Source organism: Poromitra crassiceps, assembly GCF_964638095.1.
Source record: "Poromitra crassiceps genome assembly, chromosome: 6".
Taxonomy (NCBI): Eukaryota; Metazoa; Chordata; class Actinopteri; order Beryciformes; family Melamphaidae; genus Poromitra; species Poromitra crassiceps.
This window is the reverse complement of record NC_139627.1, coordinates 41,557,114-41,574,758: the sequence shown is the minus strand read 5'-3', so window position 1 is coordinate 41,574,758 and position 17,645 is coordinate 41,557,114. Positions and strand designations below refer to the sequence as shown.

Genomic DNA, 17,645 nt, shown 5'->3' with positions numbered 1-17,645 from the left:
AAAATACCTTTCCCTCCTTTATCTTGGCAGCTATGATTTGTCTCCTCTGCTGGATGATATCAATTAGGAGGTCACATTCTTCAAGCAGTTTGTTTTCTTGTCTCGATGCATTTGCCTAGGAAGTACAGTGAAGGCTCGTTAACAGACAGATGCATTTGCCTAGGAAGTACAGTGAAGGCTCGTTAACAGACAGATGCATTTGCCTAGGAAGTACAGTGAAGGCTCGTTAACAGACAGATGCATTTGCCTAGGGAGTACAGTGAAGGATCGTTAACAGACAGATGCATTTACCTAGGTAGTACAGTGAAGGATCGTTAACAGACAGATGCATTTACCTAGGGAGTACAGCCAACATCGTTAACAGACAGCCAATAATGGTAGCAGTCATGAATTTGCTTTGGCAATGTGTTATGCTGCACAATTGCATGTTCATTTGAGCAGATCACGGTCGCCTATGTTATTAACTGCATAATTTAATTGCAGCTAAGCCCCCATGTGGCAGGGAAAACTGCTTTTCCTATCTTAGGGAGTAATTCTTTAATCTCATATATAGGGCAGATCCCAGGTGGCAATCAGCTGAGCATGTTCATATTTGTCCATCTATTTTGCCATGTATGTTCACAGCTACAGTCTCTCACATCTCATGGGTTTTATACACACGTGACATAAATACCGTGACTTCTTTTTTTAAATTACTTCTCATACCATGTATCACGTTATAGTGTGGTGTTTTATTAAATGTTTTGGGAAGAGACATTTGAGTGAACCAACAATATGTTTGATATCATTTTTAGTGTTCTAAAATAAACCCAATGGTATCAGGGCCGTAGCCAGGGTTCCGAAATAGGGGAGGTCTAGCAAGGGGAGGCGGATTTTTTTTCCGGCGGCGCCCTAACGGGGCCATATTTAGAGTAATATATCATTTTAAATCAACATTAGGATTATACTGTTGTGATGTCATTATTCAGTATATTCTCTTTCATGTCACCACCTGCTCAGCTCTCCTGTCAACATAATTGTAACTAACAAACACAAACTGTTTTAGCCAAATTCATATCAAAATGACACCTACAAACACAGGTACACAACCCAAGCCGTACACAACACACAAAGTTACTTAGACAGACTAGACACTTACTTTCTTGGTTGTTGCTAAAAAATCTGTCAGTGTGTGTCACTCACTGTCTGTCGTTCACTCGCTCACTGTCTCGCAGCTCGCTCACCTTCAATTATCTCGCCAGGCAGACAGACAGTCATCACTCACCACCATGCTGCTGCTCTCTCAGAATCAAGTTACCGCGGACGCGGCGTCAGATGACTTCCTGCCTGACCTGCCTTTCATTTCAAAATAAAAGCGATCCCGTGTTTTTCATGCTTTTCCTGTTTTCCATGCAGATTGTTTTATTTTTTTACAATCTTCGTTCTCAGGACACTCTACAATTTTCTGTTCCCAAAGTCCGAACTGAATTGGGGAAGAAAGCTTTTAGGTTCTCTGCACCCACCGCATGGAACAGTCTGCAGTCTGATCTTAAACTTAATAGCTTAGTAACCTTAAATGGTTTTAAGGCTATGGTAAAATCTCTTGAGAACAGGCTGTCTGTATGCAAATGTTTTATTTGATCATTTTAATGTTTTTCAATTGTATGTGTTTATGTGTTTGTTTGTTGTAACTTTGTGTTGCTGCTGTTTCTTGGCCAGGTCTCTCTTGTAAAAGAGATCTTTGATCTCAATGGGACAAACCTGGTTAAATAAAGGCTAAAAAAAAAAAAAAAAAAAAAAAAAAAAATCTCTGAAATATTAAAAAAAATCTCTGAAATATTAGGGGAGGTCCGGACTAATATAAGTATGGTGTCTTCCTGTTACAATTTTCTATCAATGTTAACCATGTTTATCTGTGTCAAGCAAGTGCCAGGATAGATCTTTGCTGCTGAGGTGAACTAACAGACCCTTCTCACGGGGGCCATTTTGTGTTGAAAAGGCAGGGTAAACACAGGTGCAAGCAAAACACTAATGAGGGTTTCCAACTTCCATGATTGGAATTTGGAAACCCTCATTAGTGTTTTGCTTGCACCGGTGTTTATTCTGCCTTTTCGACACAAAATGCCCGTTGTGAAAAGGGTCTATTAACACATGATAATCCTTCAGTTTCATAACGTGATAGGCCTTTTTTGCCACAGAAGGAAATAAATGACACAGAAAGCGAGAGCCCTCACCTGCAAGGGAACAGATCAACATCTTACCTCCACATGCTGGCAGGTCTGGATCAGTTTGCCCATCAGAGTTTCCAACTCGCTGGTCCTCTTCATCAGACTACTGAGGTTGGAATCCAAGGCCTGCTGCAAAACAAAGATTGACAAGCAAATATTTCGTTACACATTGTCCCTCGTCAAATTGTCACCAGCTGAATAAATGGTTGAAGACAGTGAAGGGGATGGGATCACAAGGGGCCATATTGGCCCCAGTGGGACAAACAAAGACGAAGAAGAGCTAACAGACAACATTGTCACTGGATATGTGATTGGACACATTAAGGTCCGTAACCCACAGTCCTCCCTATGGTCCTAAAGAGCCCATCATGCTGCCTGCTGAGGCCACAGAGCTCACAGTCAGACAGCACAGAGCATCTGCCCCAGATTTGGCCAGCTAAACCCTGCGGCTGCTTTAATGATCCGCCAATGACTGGATCAAAAGCTCATGGCTGGAACTTAATATCTTATTGTAACGGGGTGGCAAGATGTCTCTATTGAGTCTTTTAGGATTCAAGTGTGTTATCCTTGGAATAAGTGAGTGAAACATACACATAGGCATAAGGATGATGGCAATGATTAGATATCAAATAGAATCTTATGTAATCCTAGATTCATTTAATGTGCCATTGCACTCCATTTGAATAAGTGACGCCACAAAACAATACAAACATGACCTTTGCATTACAGAAAAGTGCCCCCCCTCAAAACAGCGAATAAATAATTAATTTAATAGTATTATATTCCAAATTCTGTCTTTTTGAACTCCATTTCTCTTTTCACATTTCTGTTGATCAAAACAAATAAGGTTCCCCCATCTGATAAGATTTTAGCTTTTGTGACAACCCTCCCACTCTCCTGGCCCTGTCTTGCAGGAGCCTGGGGTGTGTTCAATCTGCAAAACGGTGTGCACCGTGTGCTACGGTTTCCGGGTTGAATGTCATGTTTCGTCAAAACGGTGTGCAACAGGCTTTGAGGTACGTTGTCTCTCGTGTGATGGGTGTGTCAGTAGCGATGTGTATATAAACCTTGCCGATAAAGAGGATCCAACAGGTAGGTGCAACGCTTGCGTCACACAACAGCGTGTTCAAGGCGCAGCCGTTTCCGTTTAACTAAATGGTTTGCTACGTGTTGTCGGGGCAGAACTCAATCCTGGTGTTGGGGTCGTTAGGCTGATGGGGTGCACCTGGGCACTCATTGGGCTTAAGAATACCCTCAGACCATCCAGTCTCTCCCCCTCCTCTCACACAGGAACAAAAGGTGCATCGGTGAGGAGGGAGAGAGACTGAATGGTCTGCAGGTCTTCTTAAGCCCAATGAGTGCACCGGGCCCAGGTGCCCAGGTGACCCCAGGCTCATGACTCATGGCCAGGAGAGTGGGATGTTTTTCAATTGTATGTGTTTATGTGTTTGTTTGTTGTAACTTTGTGTTGCTGCTATATATATATAGCAGCAACACATATATATATATATATATATATATATATATATATATATATATATATATATATACATACATATATATATATATATATATATATATATATATACCGGTATATATATATATATATATATATATATATATACTGTATAGGATGTGATGAATGTTAATAGGCAACTGGTCTAAACAACATGTTTCCAAGGCAACTGACATGTACGTAGGATTGGCATGTCAGTTTGCATTTCAGACATCAATTTGAGGAGGTAGACTACTTTAGGAAAACTTTACAGTCAAGACAGGCATGCTGCTCCTTCTTTTATGCATTTCAAAACAGCATATTATATCAAGAGTTATTAAACATATGACACACAGAGGATCAAATATTCAGTGATTATTGAGTATGATGGATGGATATTAGCCTGCTACTATACTAAAGTAACACACATATGTTTTTTGACTAAAGCTTTAACTGTCCCCCAACAATGTGAAAGTAATTGGCAGAACTAAAACAGAGCCCAGAGGATAAAATTACAAACACTGACACTGGATAAAGTTTCAAACATTGACACTGGATAAAGTTTCAAATGTTGAGAATGGACAAAGTTTCCATCATTGACGCTGGATAAAGTTTCAAACGACACAGGGTAAAATGCTGACAGTGACCTGCCAGGTCTACGAGAGGAAGGAAGAGGAACTGATGTGGGACCCAAAGCATTCCCATTCAAAAGGAAGCCGCTATTCTTTCCTCTCATCAGTTTGAAATGACTTTAGGAAAAGAGATCATCAGAGAGAACTGTCCTAACACAAGAGAAACCATTAGTGTACTGTACATACATACAGTGTATCTGCTGTAAATTATACATTTGATTATTGGGAAAGCTTGTACCCTCAGTGATGTTACTAAATAGACCAATGGTAACCTGGCAATACAATACTCTTTTCTGAACATAAAGTCGTATGAAAACTTGCAGGTAGGTCAGACCTAAAGGGAATGTAGTCAATGTCATTAATTTTTCATTTAGCTTCTTCTTTTTGGGGGGATTTCTCAAGGCAATGTGCATCCATCTTTTCACTCTCACTATCAATGGATATACTTGGCCAGGGATCATTTTACTTCTGAGGAATAGTGTGTGCTCAGGCACGCACGCACACACGCACACGCACACACACACACACACACACACACACACACACACACACACACACACACACACAACCCCCCCCCCCCCCCCACACACACACACACACACACACACAAAAGTGTCTAATAGACCCTTTTCACCGCAGCCATTTTGTGTGGAAAAGGCAGCTTAAACACAGGTGCAAGCAAAACACTAATGAGGGTTTCAAAGTTCCATGATTGGAATTTGGAAACCCTCATTAGTGTCAGAAAAGTTGGCAAGCACATTGTTGCAAACAGCACACAGGATGATAACACACAGGATGATAGCGGTAGTGGATGTCAAGATAACATACAGTAACCACTTCATGGATATAAAAAAACAACGCCTTCTCATATTGAGCGGCTACCAATGATAGCAGAAACTTGAACAATACCTTGCTAACTGCTTAGCCCTTCTCTGGGAGAGACCAGCCATCTGAAGGCCTCTCACAACCAGCTTGTGCACATGACCCAGGCTACCACATATAAAAACAAAGTTTACACTTGTAGCCTATAGCTGTGGAGGTCTGCTCCAGCTGTTGGTATTTCAGAACCACACAGCTTGCCTTCTATAAAATGTCACAAAATCCATTTGTGTGGGAATTTATGAGCGACTGTAGCTGTAAACACATTTTCTGGCAATACCAACAACTATGAAGGCGCCCAGCTGAACGCCACCTGGGTCCTGTCCTGCTGGGTGCCATGCAAACAATCACACGCTACGACGGGAAATGCTGTTTGCTCTGCCACTTGAGGCTTGTAAGCATTATTAAATCATGCAGCTAACAAGGTGCACAATCACAACGTGCTGAAATAAAGATGAATTTGGGGAGAAGCGTTTCGTCCTACTGTCAAATGAAATCTATTCCCAAAAGATGCTTGAGGAATGTGGGATGCTAATTGATATCAGATGTCACAGAAGACAAATCATAGCTAATGACAAATCTACAAGTATTGATGTATCACCTCTGGTAAAAAAAAAACACTGCAAGTCAATAGGAATAAACAAAGGCCATAGTTGATTGATTCTATCCATCTGGATCTGCTGAAGAGAGTTGACATCCCAATGTAACCAACTCTAACCGTAACTTTCAAAACCTGAACCGGAACAATGAATGGACTCCCATAGTAGAATGCAGAACTGGACACACATTACACATTAATGACCACGACGACACTACCTACTCCATGTCTCATTACCTACTCCTCTATTTGGCTAACCATTTCCAATCAGCGAGGGATGTATTTTCTCCCAACAACAAAATGAGCAAGGAAAGCCCCTTAACAAAAAGAAAAAATAACATTCCGATTTTAGGCTGCTCTTTGAAATCAATCTGTCCCTGGATGTGGAATGGAACAAAAGATCACCCGGTCTGCCTCCTGGTCTGAAGGATCACTCCGCTCACTGAGATCGCGGCCGGGAGATTTCTGCACAATGACAGCATGATCAAACAAAAGAGACGGGTTAAGAGACTGATGCTCTGACCTAAATTATCAACGTGTTGCAAAAGATGACTGCATCCCAGTGTCACTGTGATCACACAGGCTTTGTGACAGAAAGGAACAAAAGGGGGGTTTTGAATGTCAAACCCCCTTTTGTGACTCATGCGTGAACAACATCGTGGCTATTTGTGAAAATAAGGTTGGGCCTAATTCAATTTCCATGCAGCAGATGTCATGCAGGTCTCAGAATATACCGGCAACACTTCATATTTAGTGGACTGATCCGGAACCTGAACAGCTCAATCCAGTATTTTGAGTTATATAGTATAGACACATTCCTAAAATATAGTAAATCGTTTTGACGATTTGAAAGAAATCTGCCTTGCTTGCCTTGTGTTAAACGAGTTACAGCTAAGCAGTGATTTCCATGAGAAAGGCTTAACAATGATCAAGTCAGCTGCACGGCCGCCATGTAGCAGACCCTTAAATGGTCCCATAAGGGTTTCTGGAGCCGTGATAAGAGTCCCACGGCGTGTTGGCAAAATACTGAGGCCTCCAAAGACAAAACCTCCCTCTTATGACAGGAGCTCATTCAAGTCTGAGATGGAAGGAATGCATAGCCACCTTTTTGTATGTTCCAGCTAACAGCATCTTCTCCTGCTTTATTAATGTGTGTGCTCATGTGGTGAGCGGGAGCAGTTCCACTTAACCTAAATCCCTGAAAGCAATCTTTTTTTTATTGGCTGTAATTACATTTTAAGACCCTCTGTGAGTCTCCAACTGTTTTCGAAAAGCTTTTACTTCTATTGTATGTTAGTCACATAAAACTGGTGCGTTCCTTACTATAAATTCTAACTGAATGAGGGAGTCCCTTTGATTGCTACAATTTAATACCACAGGATTGCTTTTGAAGGCAGTTGTATATTACGCACAATATTGCGCAATGACTAGGAAGTCTATTATGTAGAATGCCATATAAACCATATTCACCTGATGTAGCCCCGCCCACTTTACCCAGTTGTTTTACGACTTCCTGTTCAAAACGCCATCTGTTTTACCTGGTCAAACCTAGTCTGACTCACTGGCTGCAATTTCACATTGAGTGGTAGATGATCCGAGAGGCCGATGACACATTGAACACAATATAATACTGTACTGTCACAGGAAGTGTCAACACAATAGAAAGTAATTGGCTCCACCCCCCGCGTTGGAACGTAAGGTGAATAGATAAACCTTGCATCACCTTTTCAGTCTGTTACAGCCGACTATAACACAGACTTGAACACAGATGCATTTAACTTTCCATGCAATTCTTCAGTACTTACTTGTAGGAATATAACACTTTATTAATTAACGTCCAGATCATCTGCATAAAGGATTTGATCTTCCATGACGGGCCTGGACAAATAAATGGTTAAGAAAATAAAGCCAACAGTTTTGACAGTATTGTGGGTTTTTATACAAATTGCTTGTAAAACATCTGGTTCAGCTAAATTGCATAGTGAAAAACAATCAGGGTGTAATAAGGGGACTAATGTGATGCTGTTATTACAACAAATCTGATTTGCATTGTACGTCATCACCAATAAATGTGATTGCTGTATAATTGATTTATAATGTATAATTTACGTTGTGGAAATTGTATTTAATTTCACTTTGTATTCATTCAAATCAAACCATACCTTGTTATAATTTGGTGATAATTTGTTATTTCTCTTCATGTGTAACAACACGTGCATTGTGAAACCCATGCAGCTGAGTATCAAGCCAGGTTTGAAATATCCGTCAGTGGACACAAAACAAAATCATTTTACACAGCTGTGATACGGGATATAAGTGAATAGAACTCTAGAACTCAGCATTGCACTTTGTGGGGTTAAGACCGGTATAGGAGGAACAGGTCTTCCAGTGTATCATAGTGCATAATTAAGCTCAAGCTCCCCGAGTATTCCTCTAGACATGAGCAGATCAGCTCTTACCTTGAGTTTCTCATAGCGCTCGTTGAGGGCTGCTACTTGGTGGTCCCGGTGGCGACCGACCAGTTTGCACAAGGCACAGATCAACTGCTCGTCTGTCACACAGTACATGTTGACCTTCTCGTCCTCGTGCTCCAGACACATGAGCCCTCTCAGGTGGGAGTCCGGCAGGGGCTCCATGAGACGGTGGCCCGTGAAGGGCTTCTTGTTGGGGTGGGTGGCCTTCAGACACTCGTCGCAGTAGGACACCTCGCAGGTGACACAGGTCTTCACGGCGTCCTGCGGGGGCTCCTGCTCGCAGAACTGGCACTGCACCCTGTTGCCGGGCGACGTCATGGCTTTGCCCTCGGGGGTGGCCCGCTCGCGGCGCGTCTCGTTGGGAGAGTTGGGTCCGCTCAGGGAGGCCTTCTGGTAGCGGTCGATGATGTTCTGCAGCGTCACGTTGCGTTTGAGTCCCTCTAGCCCCCTCTGGCTCAGGGTGATGACATAGCGGCAGGTGGGGCACTGGAAGGCGCTGATGGACTGGATGGGCTCACTGGGGGTGCAGTGGGAGACGAGGATGCGGTGGGCACAGTTGAAACACAGGCTGTGGGCGCAGGGCAAGAGCAGCGGCTCCTCAAACAGCTCCAGACAGATTGGGCAGGTCAGCTCCGACTCCAGCGTTTCCATCTTCAGGCAAAACAAAGAGGTGTCGTCAGCGAAATCCAGGGAAGCTGATCAGCTATCTGCAAAGATGACACAGACACATGACTTAGAAAAGGGGGGGGACAGTTATGAAAAGGGTTCAACCGTGGGGGGGGGGGGGGGGGGTCGTCAGGATTTGGTGAACTTGAGAAGGAAGAGTGAATAGAACACATACCACACACACCATAAAGACCGAAAAATATTCATTGCAAACTCAAAATATATATACATATGATGGAAACATTTGTAACAGATCACTTTTTTTTATGGAAATGAAGAAAATATATGGCAGTCTCAGAAATAAAGCAAGCAGGCAAGAAGATACACAAACAAACGTATCATATCTCCTAATCCTGTAATGCTGTTTTGACGACGCAACTCACAAAATGCAGCAGGCGACTCATCTTTGTTTTGCGTAAGAATAGCCTAGCCTGTCTCCATCATGTGCTTCTTCTCTCTGTGCAGCGTAGTGCGTAGGCCAGCAGGCCAGTGAGGACTGACAGCTCAGCCAAGCAGAAGGCTATTGGCCTGCCTACTCTCATGGCTGGGCCTGCACACTATCACAGACACTAAAGCCTTTGTTCTGGTCCAGTCAGACACCCCAGCTGTGAGTGGACGTCTCCCTACGTGAACCCCTCTACCTCCACTCATTATGTGTGAAGAAGGCAAACAAGCTCATTACTGGAGCGGGCCGGCCGGGCACAAAGTAGCCTTTTGAAGTTGTGAGGATGCAGCAATTAAACTCTGTGTTACAGGCCTTTCCACGCTCCACGTTCTCACTGTCCTCTTGTCTCCTGTGATGCATCTGTGGAGCTTTTGTCTCCACACTATTGTCTTCTGCGCAGACAAGGTGCCAAATGCAGGTGTCCCCAAGTTATTAACGCGGATCCAAAACAGAAGCTCTGCTATACGAGCTTTTCAGAGTTCTGTACAAAATCTATGTTGGATAAGATAGAGGCTTTTGCCACTGATATTACCATTTTATAGCTAATATTTTATTTTTCATCAATGTACTATTCCCTGTACAACTTCAGGTGTTGCAGTTTCATCCAGTTCAGTTTACTGGGCAGTTGTCTAAGCATATCCTTAGAAAACTGGAGGGTATTTCTATTCTAAATTGTGTATGCTGGATAAAACTTAACTGCTTCATGCATAATTTATGCAAGTAGCCTAAAATCAACCTAACAGCAAAATGGCGGTGCATGTCATCGCATATTAAGTACAAAGTAATTGATGTATGTAAGGTGTCCAGGATATTGTATCCATATACGGCATTTATGCAAGCATGCATTTTTGGTATTGTCTGTCGTTTTCATCGTTTGAAAAATCAATACAAACAATTTTAATTTTAATGGCGAGGCTTTGAAATTTCCACTTCCACTCTGAAACTATGAAATTATTTGTCCAACTTTTTTTTTTTTTTTTGCTTATTAACCACAGACATATATCACACAAACACATCATGTTTAGTAATGGGCTTCTATATATAGCAGTCGCTCACTGTACTTGCACAGGTCTTATTGCCATGTGAAAAACAGGGTAGGCTGCTAACTGATATAGGACGTGATTCAGGCAGGCTGAGTAACAGCCCCTACAAAATACAAAGACAATAAAGAGCTTTGTATGACGATCACAATGCAAAAGGTACAAAAGAAACTAATCCCGAGCTCTGATGTCATCACCTCTACTGTAAAGTCCCCCAAGTTACAGAAAGCTTGTAAAGTAACACTATGGCAAAGAGCCACCGCAAACGGCCGTTACAGTCGCTGCGTTAAAGGCTGCACCTTACAAGTACATCCTGAAAGCCGTCCCATTCATGCACATGTCTACTTTACCCACCGATGGATTTCGCCCCACTTTGCACTGCCGAGACATTTCGGCGGAGGGAAAACTTCCGAGCCGGATCATGAAAGTATATTAATGACAAGCAGTGCAACGGCCACAGACGGGCCGGGCCGCATGCTGTACGGAACAGAGGGTCCAGATGGCGCGAGTCTTCAGAAGCCCGTAATCCTGCAGCACAGCTGTCATTAACCAAGAGACTGAGCAAGAGGGGAGCAAAAGCACAACAGGAAAAGCTGTCCCACAATTCCAGGAAAGCCAGCTCCACCTACAGTTGGGAGAGCTGGCCAGCACTGGAAGTGGAGAGAGAGAGGAGAAACAGAGGGAGGGAGGGAGGGAGGGAGAGAGAGAGAGAGAGAGAGGGAGGGCGAGAGAGAGAGAGAGACAGTGAGTAAGAGCGTGCACATAAGCGGAGGTGATTATAACTTCGCCCATGCCCTCACAGGCAGGTTAGTGTCCTCTCTCTTTCAAAGCGTCAGGATGGGTTTCCAGTTTCCCCCGTGTGACCGTCCCTCCACCAGCACAATGCCGCCCTGTACGCTGGAAGCTTTTCTTGGCTGTGTCACCAGTGATTTAAAAAAACACAAAAACGAGGAAGAGAAAAGACTGGAGACACAAAATGCACACACAGCGGAGAGAGAGAGTGACCCGAGACTGGCTCATCTGTAACATTTGGACAGAGATCTCTGATTCCCTCAGGCCGAGCCGACGAGCCGACGTGGAACGAACGGCCGGATGACATCACGGGGCTGTTTTGTTTGTCACAGACTTATGCGTGTCTGACGTGTCTGCAACTACTCAGATCAAACACACCAGAGCAGCTGCACATGGCAAAATAAACTTTGTGTTTCGTGTAGAGAGCATTCCCATCAATCTCCGGAAAGCTCGAATCAACAACAACAACAAACGAATGCACTCCCACTGACACAAGAGAATACAAATGAGGATAGATTGCACATGTCTGTCCCAGGTGTCCCTCATGTGCGAATGGCAGCAGGACCATCTGCTTAGCATGTGCCTCTACTAGCAGCCACTCCCCCGCTGTGCTCCATTTGATTTCCCCTGTCAGTCAAAGCAGCGCTGCGAGTGGATCTCCTCCCTGACGGACAGAAACACACTGTCAGTATTAGAGACGTGGCCCATTCCAGACAAAGGGGCGGGTGTGCACTACATGGCTCGCTAGATGAGCATGGGAATGTGAAAGGCATTCTCCTGGCTGCTTCTAAAGCCTCCGGCTGGGAAGGAATGCCCTCTAAGAGGAGCGGCGAGGGGCTCATTGGCATGACGACGCTTTTGAGGAGAGCCAGAAAAGAGAAAGCTATTAGAAAAACCTATAGACTTCTCGCTTTATTCAAATATCTAACATCCGTGCCTGCTCTTCTCCTCTCCTCTTCTCCTCTCCTCTCTTCTCCTCTCCTCTTCTCTCCTCTTATCCTCTCCTCTCTTCTCCTCTCCTCTCTTCTCCTCTCCTCCCCTCTCTTATCCTCTCCTCTTCTCCTCTCCTCTCTTCTCCTCTCCTCTCTTCTTCTCTCCTCTCTTCTCTTCTCCTCTCCTCTCTCCTCTCTTCTCCTCTCCTCTTCTCTTCTCCTCTCCTCTCTTCTCCTCTCCTCCTCTCCTCTTATCCTCTCCACTCCTCTCCTCTCTTCTGCTCTCATATTCTCTCCTCTTCTCTTTTCAAATAGTATTAGAACAAATAGTACTCGCAAGTCCAGTAGATTGCAAAATTCAAACTTGTCAGGCTAGTTTTTGTGTGTTGCTGTTTGAAGTGAAAGTAGGCTGGTTGTCTCATGTTCATACAGTACAGTATATGCAGGGGTGGGGGGGGGGGGGGGGTGGGGGTGGGGCTTGCCACAGTGTGTGTATCAGGTTGTATTACTTTCACAGGCAGGTGTGCACCAACAATACTCAGCCAAGGCCAGGAATGTACACTGTCTACTATGAGCTAATGGCACCTGCTACGCGGTCAAAGACATTTTCAACAGTATGTTTCCTTTCAAACCTCTACTTATATTCCCTCTACTGCAGTCAATGAATGCACGGTAAGCATTGACAGGAAAGAAAGGTGTGATAACTTCTCTTAAAGGGATAGTTCACATTTGTGTAAAGTCTAGCCCTATTTGCTACTTACCAATGATGATGTTGATTGGTAGAGTTCTTTCTCAGCACAGTCCATGCTGTTCCTCATAGTGGCTCTGGGAAGTTGGGCGAAAATGAATGCAAGGTCAAGGGGTCACGCTCCCCTATGTACAAGCTGACTGAGGCTCTCTACTGTGTGTGTGTGTGTGTGTGTGTGTGTGTGTGTGTGTGTGTGTGTGTGTGTGTGTGTGTGTGTGTGTGTGTGTGTGCGTGCGTGTGTGTGTGTGTGTGTGTGTGTGCACTGTGGAGGAGATTTTAGTGAGCCTCCATCAGCTTGTACATACAGGAGCGTGACCCCATTGACCTTGCATTCGTTTTTGCCCAACTTCCTGTGCGCGCACGCAGTTTATTTTCATGACTTTTTGCTGGGCCACAGTTTAGTTCAGGGGTGCCCACACTTTTTCAGCTTGGGAGCTACTTTTAAAATGACCAAGTCAAAGTGATCTACCAAACATATTTATTTATATATATATACAAACTTGGCTGCCACAGCGAGATCTGACTGGCGCACCTGTACGTCAATCAAGTGGCAAATGCCATAGTGAGGATGGATGATAGGCTGCTAACTTTTGCATGCGCAGTATAGATGAGATCTGACTGGCTACCTGTACGTCAATCAAGTGGCAAATGGGCCTATTAGCCTATCATCCATCCTCACTACGGCACTATGTAAACCCCCCCCCCTCAATGCCATGCGATCTACCACACTACCTTCGCGATCGACAGGTCGATCGCGATCGACGTATTGGGCACCCCTGGTTTAGTTTCATGGCTGCTGGGCTGTTACATATTTACTGTGTTGTTTTCCTTCGGTTTTAGGTTGCGTATTTAGCAATTGTATATCATCATCATCATCAGTATATAAATGGGAGCTAGGGCTCTGTCTGTTTGTTTCTCTGTCTGTCCCACTGATGACATCTTCAGTGATGTCATAAATTGATGACATCATCAGTGATGTCATCAATGCCACTGATGACATCAGTGATATCATCAATCCCACTGATGTATCAGTGATGTCAAATTCACTCACACACTGATGACATCATCAGTGATGTCATTCACTCTCACACACAAGGCTATAGTTCAGTGATGATGTCACTGATGACATCATGGGTGATGTCATAAATTCATGTCATCAGTGAGTTCAGTGATGACATCATCGGTGATGTCATAAATTCGATGTAATCAGTGATGATGTCATCAGTGTTTATGTCATCAGTGATGTCATCAGTCTGAGGCTCACGGGAGAGACTGAGGGAGACCAGAAGGAGGAGGTGAGGGATGCCGGCTGGCAAAACATCAAAGACGAAGAAGAAGAGAGCAAGCTCTCGGCAGGGAAACAGTGGATGGATGGATCCAGAAGAGGGCGGTAATGCAACATTGAGGATGCCAACTGCCATAAAACACCAAGAAGAAGAAGGAGAGACTGAGGGAGAGGGAGGAGAGAGAGGGGGAGAGACTGAGGGAGAGAGAGGAGAGTGAGAGGGGGATAGAGACTGAGGGAGAGGGAGGAGAGAGAGAGGGCGATAGAGACTGAAGGAGAGGGAGAGAGAGGGGGAGAGACTGAGGGAGAGAGAGAGAGGCCGAGCAAGACGGCAATAGGGCAGGCAAGGCCGCGTAGCGGCTGAGCTGCGAATGCGAGCTGCAGGACGGGCGAGGCCGCGCAGCGGGCGAATCTAGGAATCAAGCGCGCGAGATGCCTAGTATAATTATATTTAGCAATGACGGTAACAGCACATGCACCTTGCTCATTTGGCAGTGTGTAATGGTGACAACATCTGGCAATTTGGCAACAAAATACATGTTAGGAATGAAGTAAAGATTCATATTCACAAAGAAATCATAGTAGATGATCCTATTTTTCTAGATTTGCATGCGTGCGTGCGTGTGTGTGTGTGTGTGTGTGTGTGTGTGTGTGTGTGTGTGTGTGTGCGTGTTTGAGAGAGCGAGAGAAAAGTGAACCGCAATCAGGGGGATTGTGTGGCCAGGGCAGCTGATTGGCAGGCTCCAGCACTGGCCACACACACAGGAAGGCCATTTCCCATTCCGACACATTCTAATCCTGTTGGTTGCGCTCTTTTATCAGCCGTAATGACGGCCGTGATCCATGGATTCATCCATTGAGGAAGAGTGGTTGCTCTTTTCCTTCCTTCCTGGGGCCGACACCTCACATGTTTATCTGTAATCCTGTCTTCACAGCGTAGCTGTGACCAATAGTGTGGCCTGTTGCTGCCCCCTGCAGCCAGCTCAATGCAGCGGCCCACTCACACCTAATGTGATTTACAGCTGTGGCAGCACAAGCCACAGATTAGACTGCCTTTAATCTGCTTGATGTGCAACTGCACACATTATCAGCTGGGGCCTGGTTCTGATCAACACTCACTATTACTAACATGTACATTGTTATTGAGTACAACTTCATTATAAACCTAAACATTTACTTTGTTAGACCTCATTTGTCAAATTGGATTCCATGGAAAAGGGAGCCAGTTGTACAAGTTTTTGCTGTGCGTTCAATTGGCAAATGAATGTCTTTTCACAAAGTGTGAGTGAATGTAATACGAGTTTGGTCCTGAGTGAACAGGATGAGTTGAGGACATTTTCTCCCCAATTGTACTTGGCCAATTCCCCCTGCTGCCCCGGTCGCTGCTCCACCCCCTCTGCTGATCTGGGGAGAGCCGTAGACACACACATGCTCCCTCCGATACATGTGCAGTGGCCAGCTGCTTCTTTTCACCTGACAGTGGGGGGAGCCTCACCGGCAGGACGTAGCACGTGAGAGGATCACGCTATTCCCACCAGTTCCCTTCCGCCCCGAACAGGCGCAGAGGAGGCACTAGTGCAGCGAGGACACATACACTCATTTCAGATTCCCACCCGCAGACACAGCCAATCGTGCCTGTATGGATTGGACGCCCGACCAAGCCGGAGGTAACAAGGGCGCGCGAATCTGCCACCCTCGTGTTGGTAGGCAGGGAATCTACCTGGACGTCCATACATAGGCCAGTGACTAAACTCAGAAGCAAGTTGTATCGATATAACATGTTCTCTTTTCCGTGTGTGTGTGTGTGTGTGTGTGTGTGTGCGTGTGCGTGCGTGCGTGCGTGCGTGCGTTTACTGCAGGGCCAGTGTCTGCTGTGCAGGTCATCCTGATCAGTAATCACAACCACCAAACTCTCACTTCCTCTCTGAGGCTTGGCAGGTGGCATCAGCAGGAAAACACTGTATTCTTTCCATAATAAGCACATGAGCAGTTCCAGCCTGTGGCGTTCCTAGCACATGGCCGTCACCATGAGACGCTACTATTTTCCAAACACATTCAATTCATCACAGTCCAGCTCAACATCTAAGACGAGTGGTGCACGCATTCATTAAATATGTAAATTATTTCATATTCAAATGTTGTAACTGATGTTTGTACATGCCAAGTGGGAATGTCCCCCTTTCATACAGTGCAAAACATCCAAACAGCACCATCTTCTGGCTGATATATAAAAGTACATGTTACCGACAGCCAGGTCATCATTGAAAGACTTGACAGTACAATGTAAAGTAAAAAAATCTCTCTCTCTCTCTCTCTCTCTATATATATATATATATATATATATATATATATAATTTTACTGTACAGTATATCTGTTAATTTTCCGATCCTCAGTCGGCCTACAAGTCCAAGTACAAGCCGCCAGAAACAATCTCCTTACCTATGCATTGACTACACTGAACTATTTGACCATCTCCCCTCCACAGAATGAGTGTCCATTGATCATTCACCTAATGTGATGACACTTGTTTAAACTTCCACACATGTTTCCATGGTGACAGCTGGACGTCTGTTTAACCAGACTGCTGATCAAAGGCACGCTGGTCTTATGGGAAGATGTCTAACATTCCTCCTCACGGGGGAAAATACAAGTTACTAATTAATGAGGGAAACCCCGGAATGCCGGATCCAGCGGCAGGGTCTCCGTTTGGCACTTCAATAGCCACATATACCATGAGTTTATGTTTTAATAGAGCCCCGTCTGTCACTAATTGCATGCAGATGTCAGAGCAGTAGAAGATGGAGCAGGGGAGAAGGTCTTTACTGTCTTGTGTTATCTTATCAGAGGGCTAAATGGTATGTTGTGGGTCACCAGGTTATCAGCGTATGGAGAGAAAGGCTGCTTTTATTCCCCCTCAGTGCAGTTGTTGATCTCTCAGTTTGAGTCGCACTCATGGAAAAAAACTTTTGTCAAAGATAATTGACAACTAAGAAAAGATTATACGAACATTGGGACTAGGAAAATAATAGCCTATTGCCATTGCCAAAACAGATATGATTTATTTACCAGCAATCTGACATTTCAATTAGTGTTGACATTTTTCGCTGTATTCTGCAAATGCCGTGCCTGATGAGGAGGGACACTCCATTTTCCTCCTGATTGCTCATAAAAGTTGACATTATAATCCCTGGGATGGAGCCCCTAATATACAATATACTAGAGTGAACACACTGAATATGCTTTTACACTGAAAATATGCTTTTCTAACAACTATCATTATCATCACAGCAGTCCTCTTGGCCCTCTTACGTATTCATCTTAATTCTCACTTCAGTATTATTCACTTAAAAACATGCTGGGATGTGTGAATACAACCAGGCAAACATCTGCAGTGTTTTGGGCAGAGTCCTGTCTGCCTGGGGGCTTAGAAACGTGGGATGACTCAATGTTT

The 17,645-nt window shown here is 44.5% G+C and overlaps 1 protein-coding gene across 2 annotated transcripts in view; it reads right to left on the bottom strand.

Annotated features, from left to right (window-relative positions):
* Positions 1-17,645, bottom strand: part of mid1 (midline 1) — a 38,531-nt gene that overhangs the window by 7,515 nt on the left and 13,371 nt on the right. For both annotated transcript variants that reach the window (XM_083638893.1, XM_083638894.1), the window contains exons 2-4: positions 8,271-8,992; positions 2,241-2,336; positions 8-115 (exon numbers count right to left, since the gene is read on the bottom strand). In XM_083638893.1, coding sequence (XP_083495019.1) covers positions 8-115; positions 2,241-2,336; positions 8,271-8,936 — 870 coding nt within the window. In that variant the 5' untranslated portion in view covers positions 8,937-8,992. The remainder of the gene's footprint in view (positions 1-7; positions 116-2,240; positions 2,337-8,270; positions 8,993-17,645) is intronic.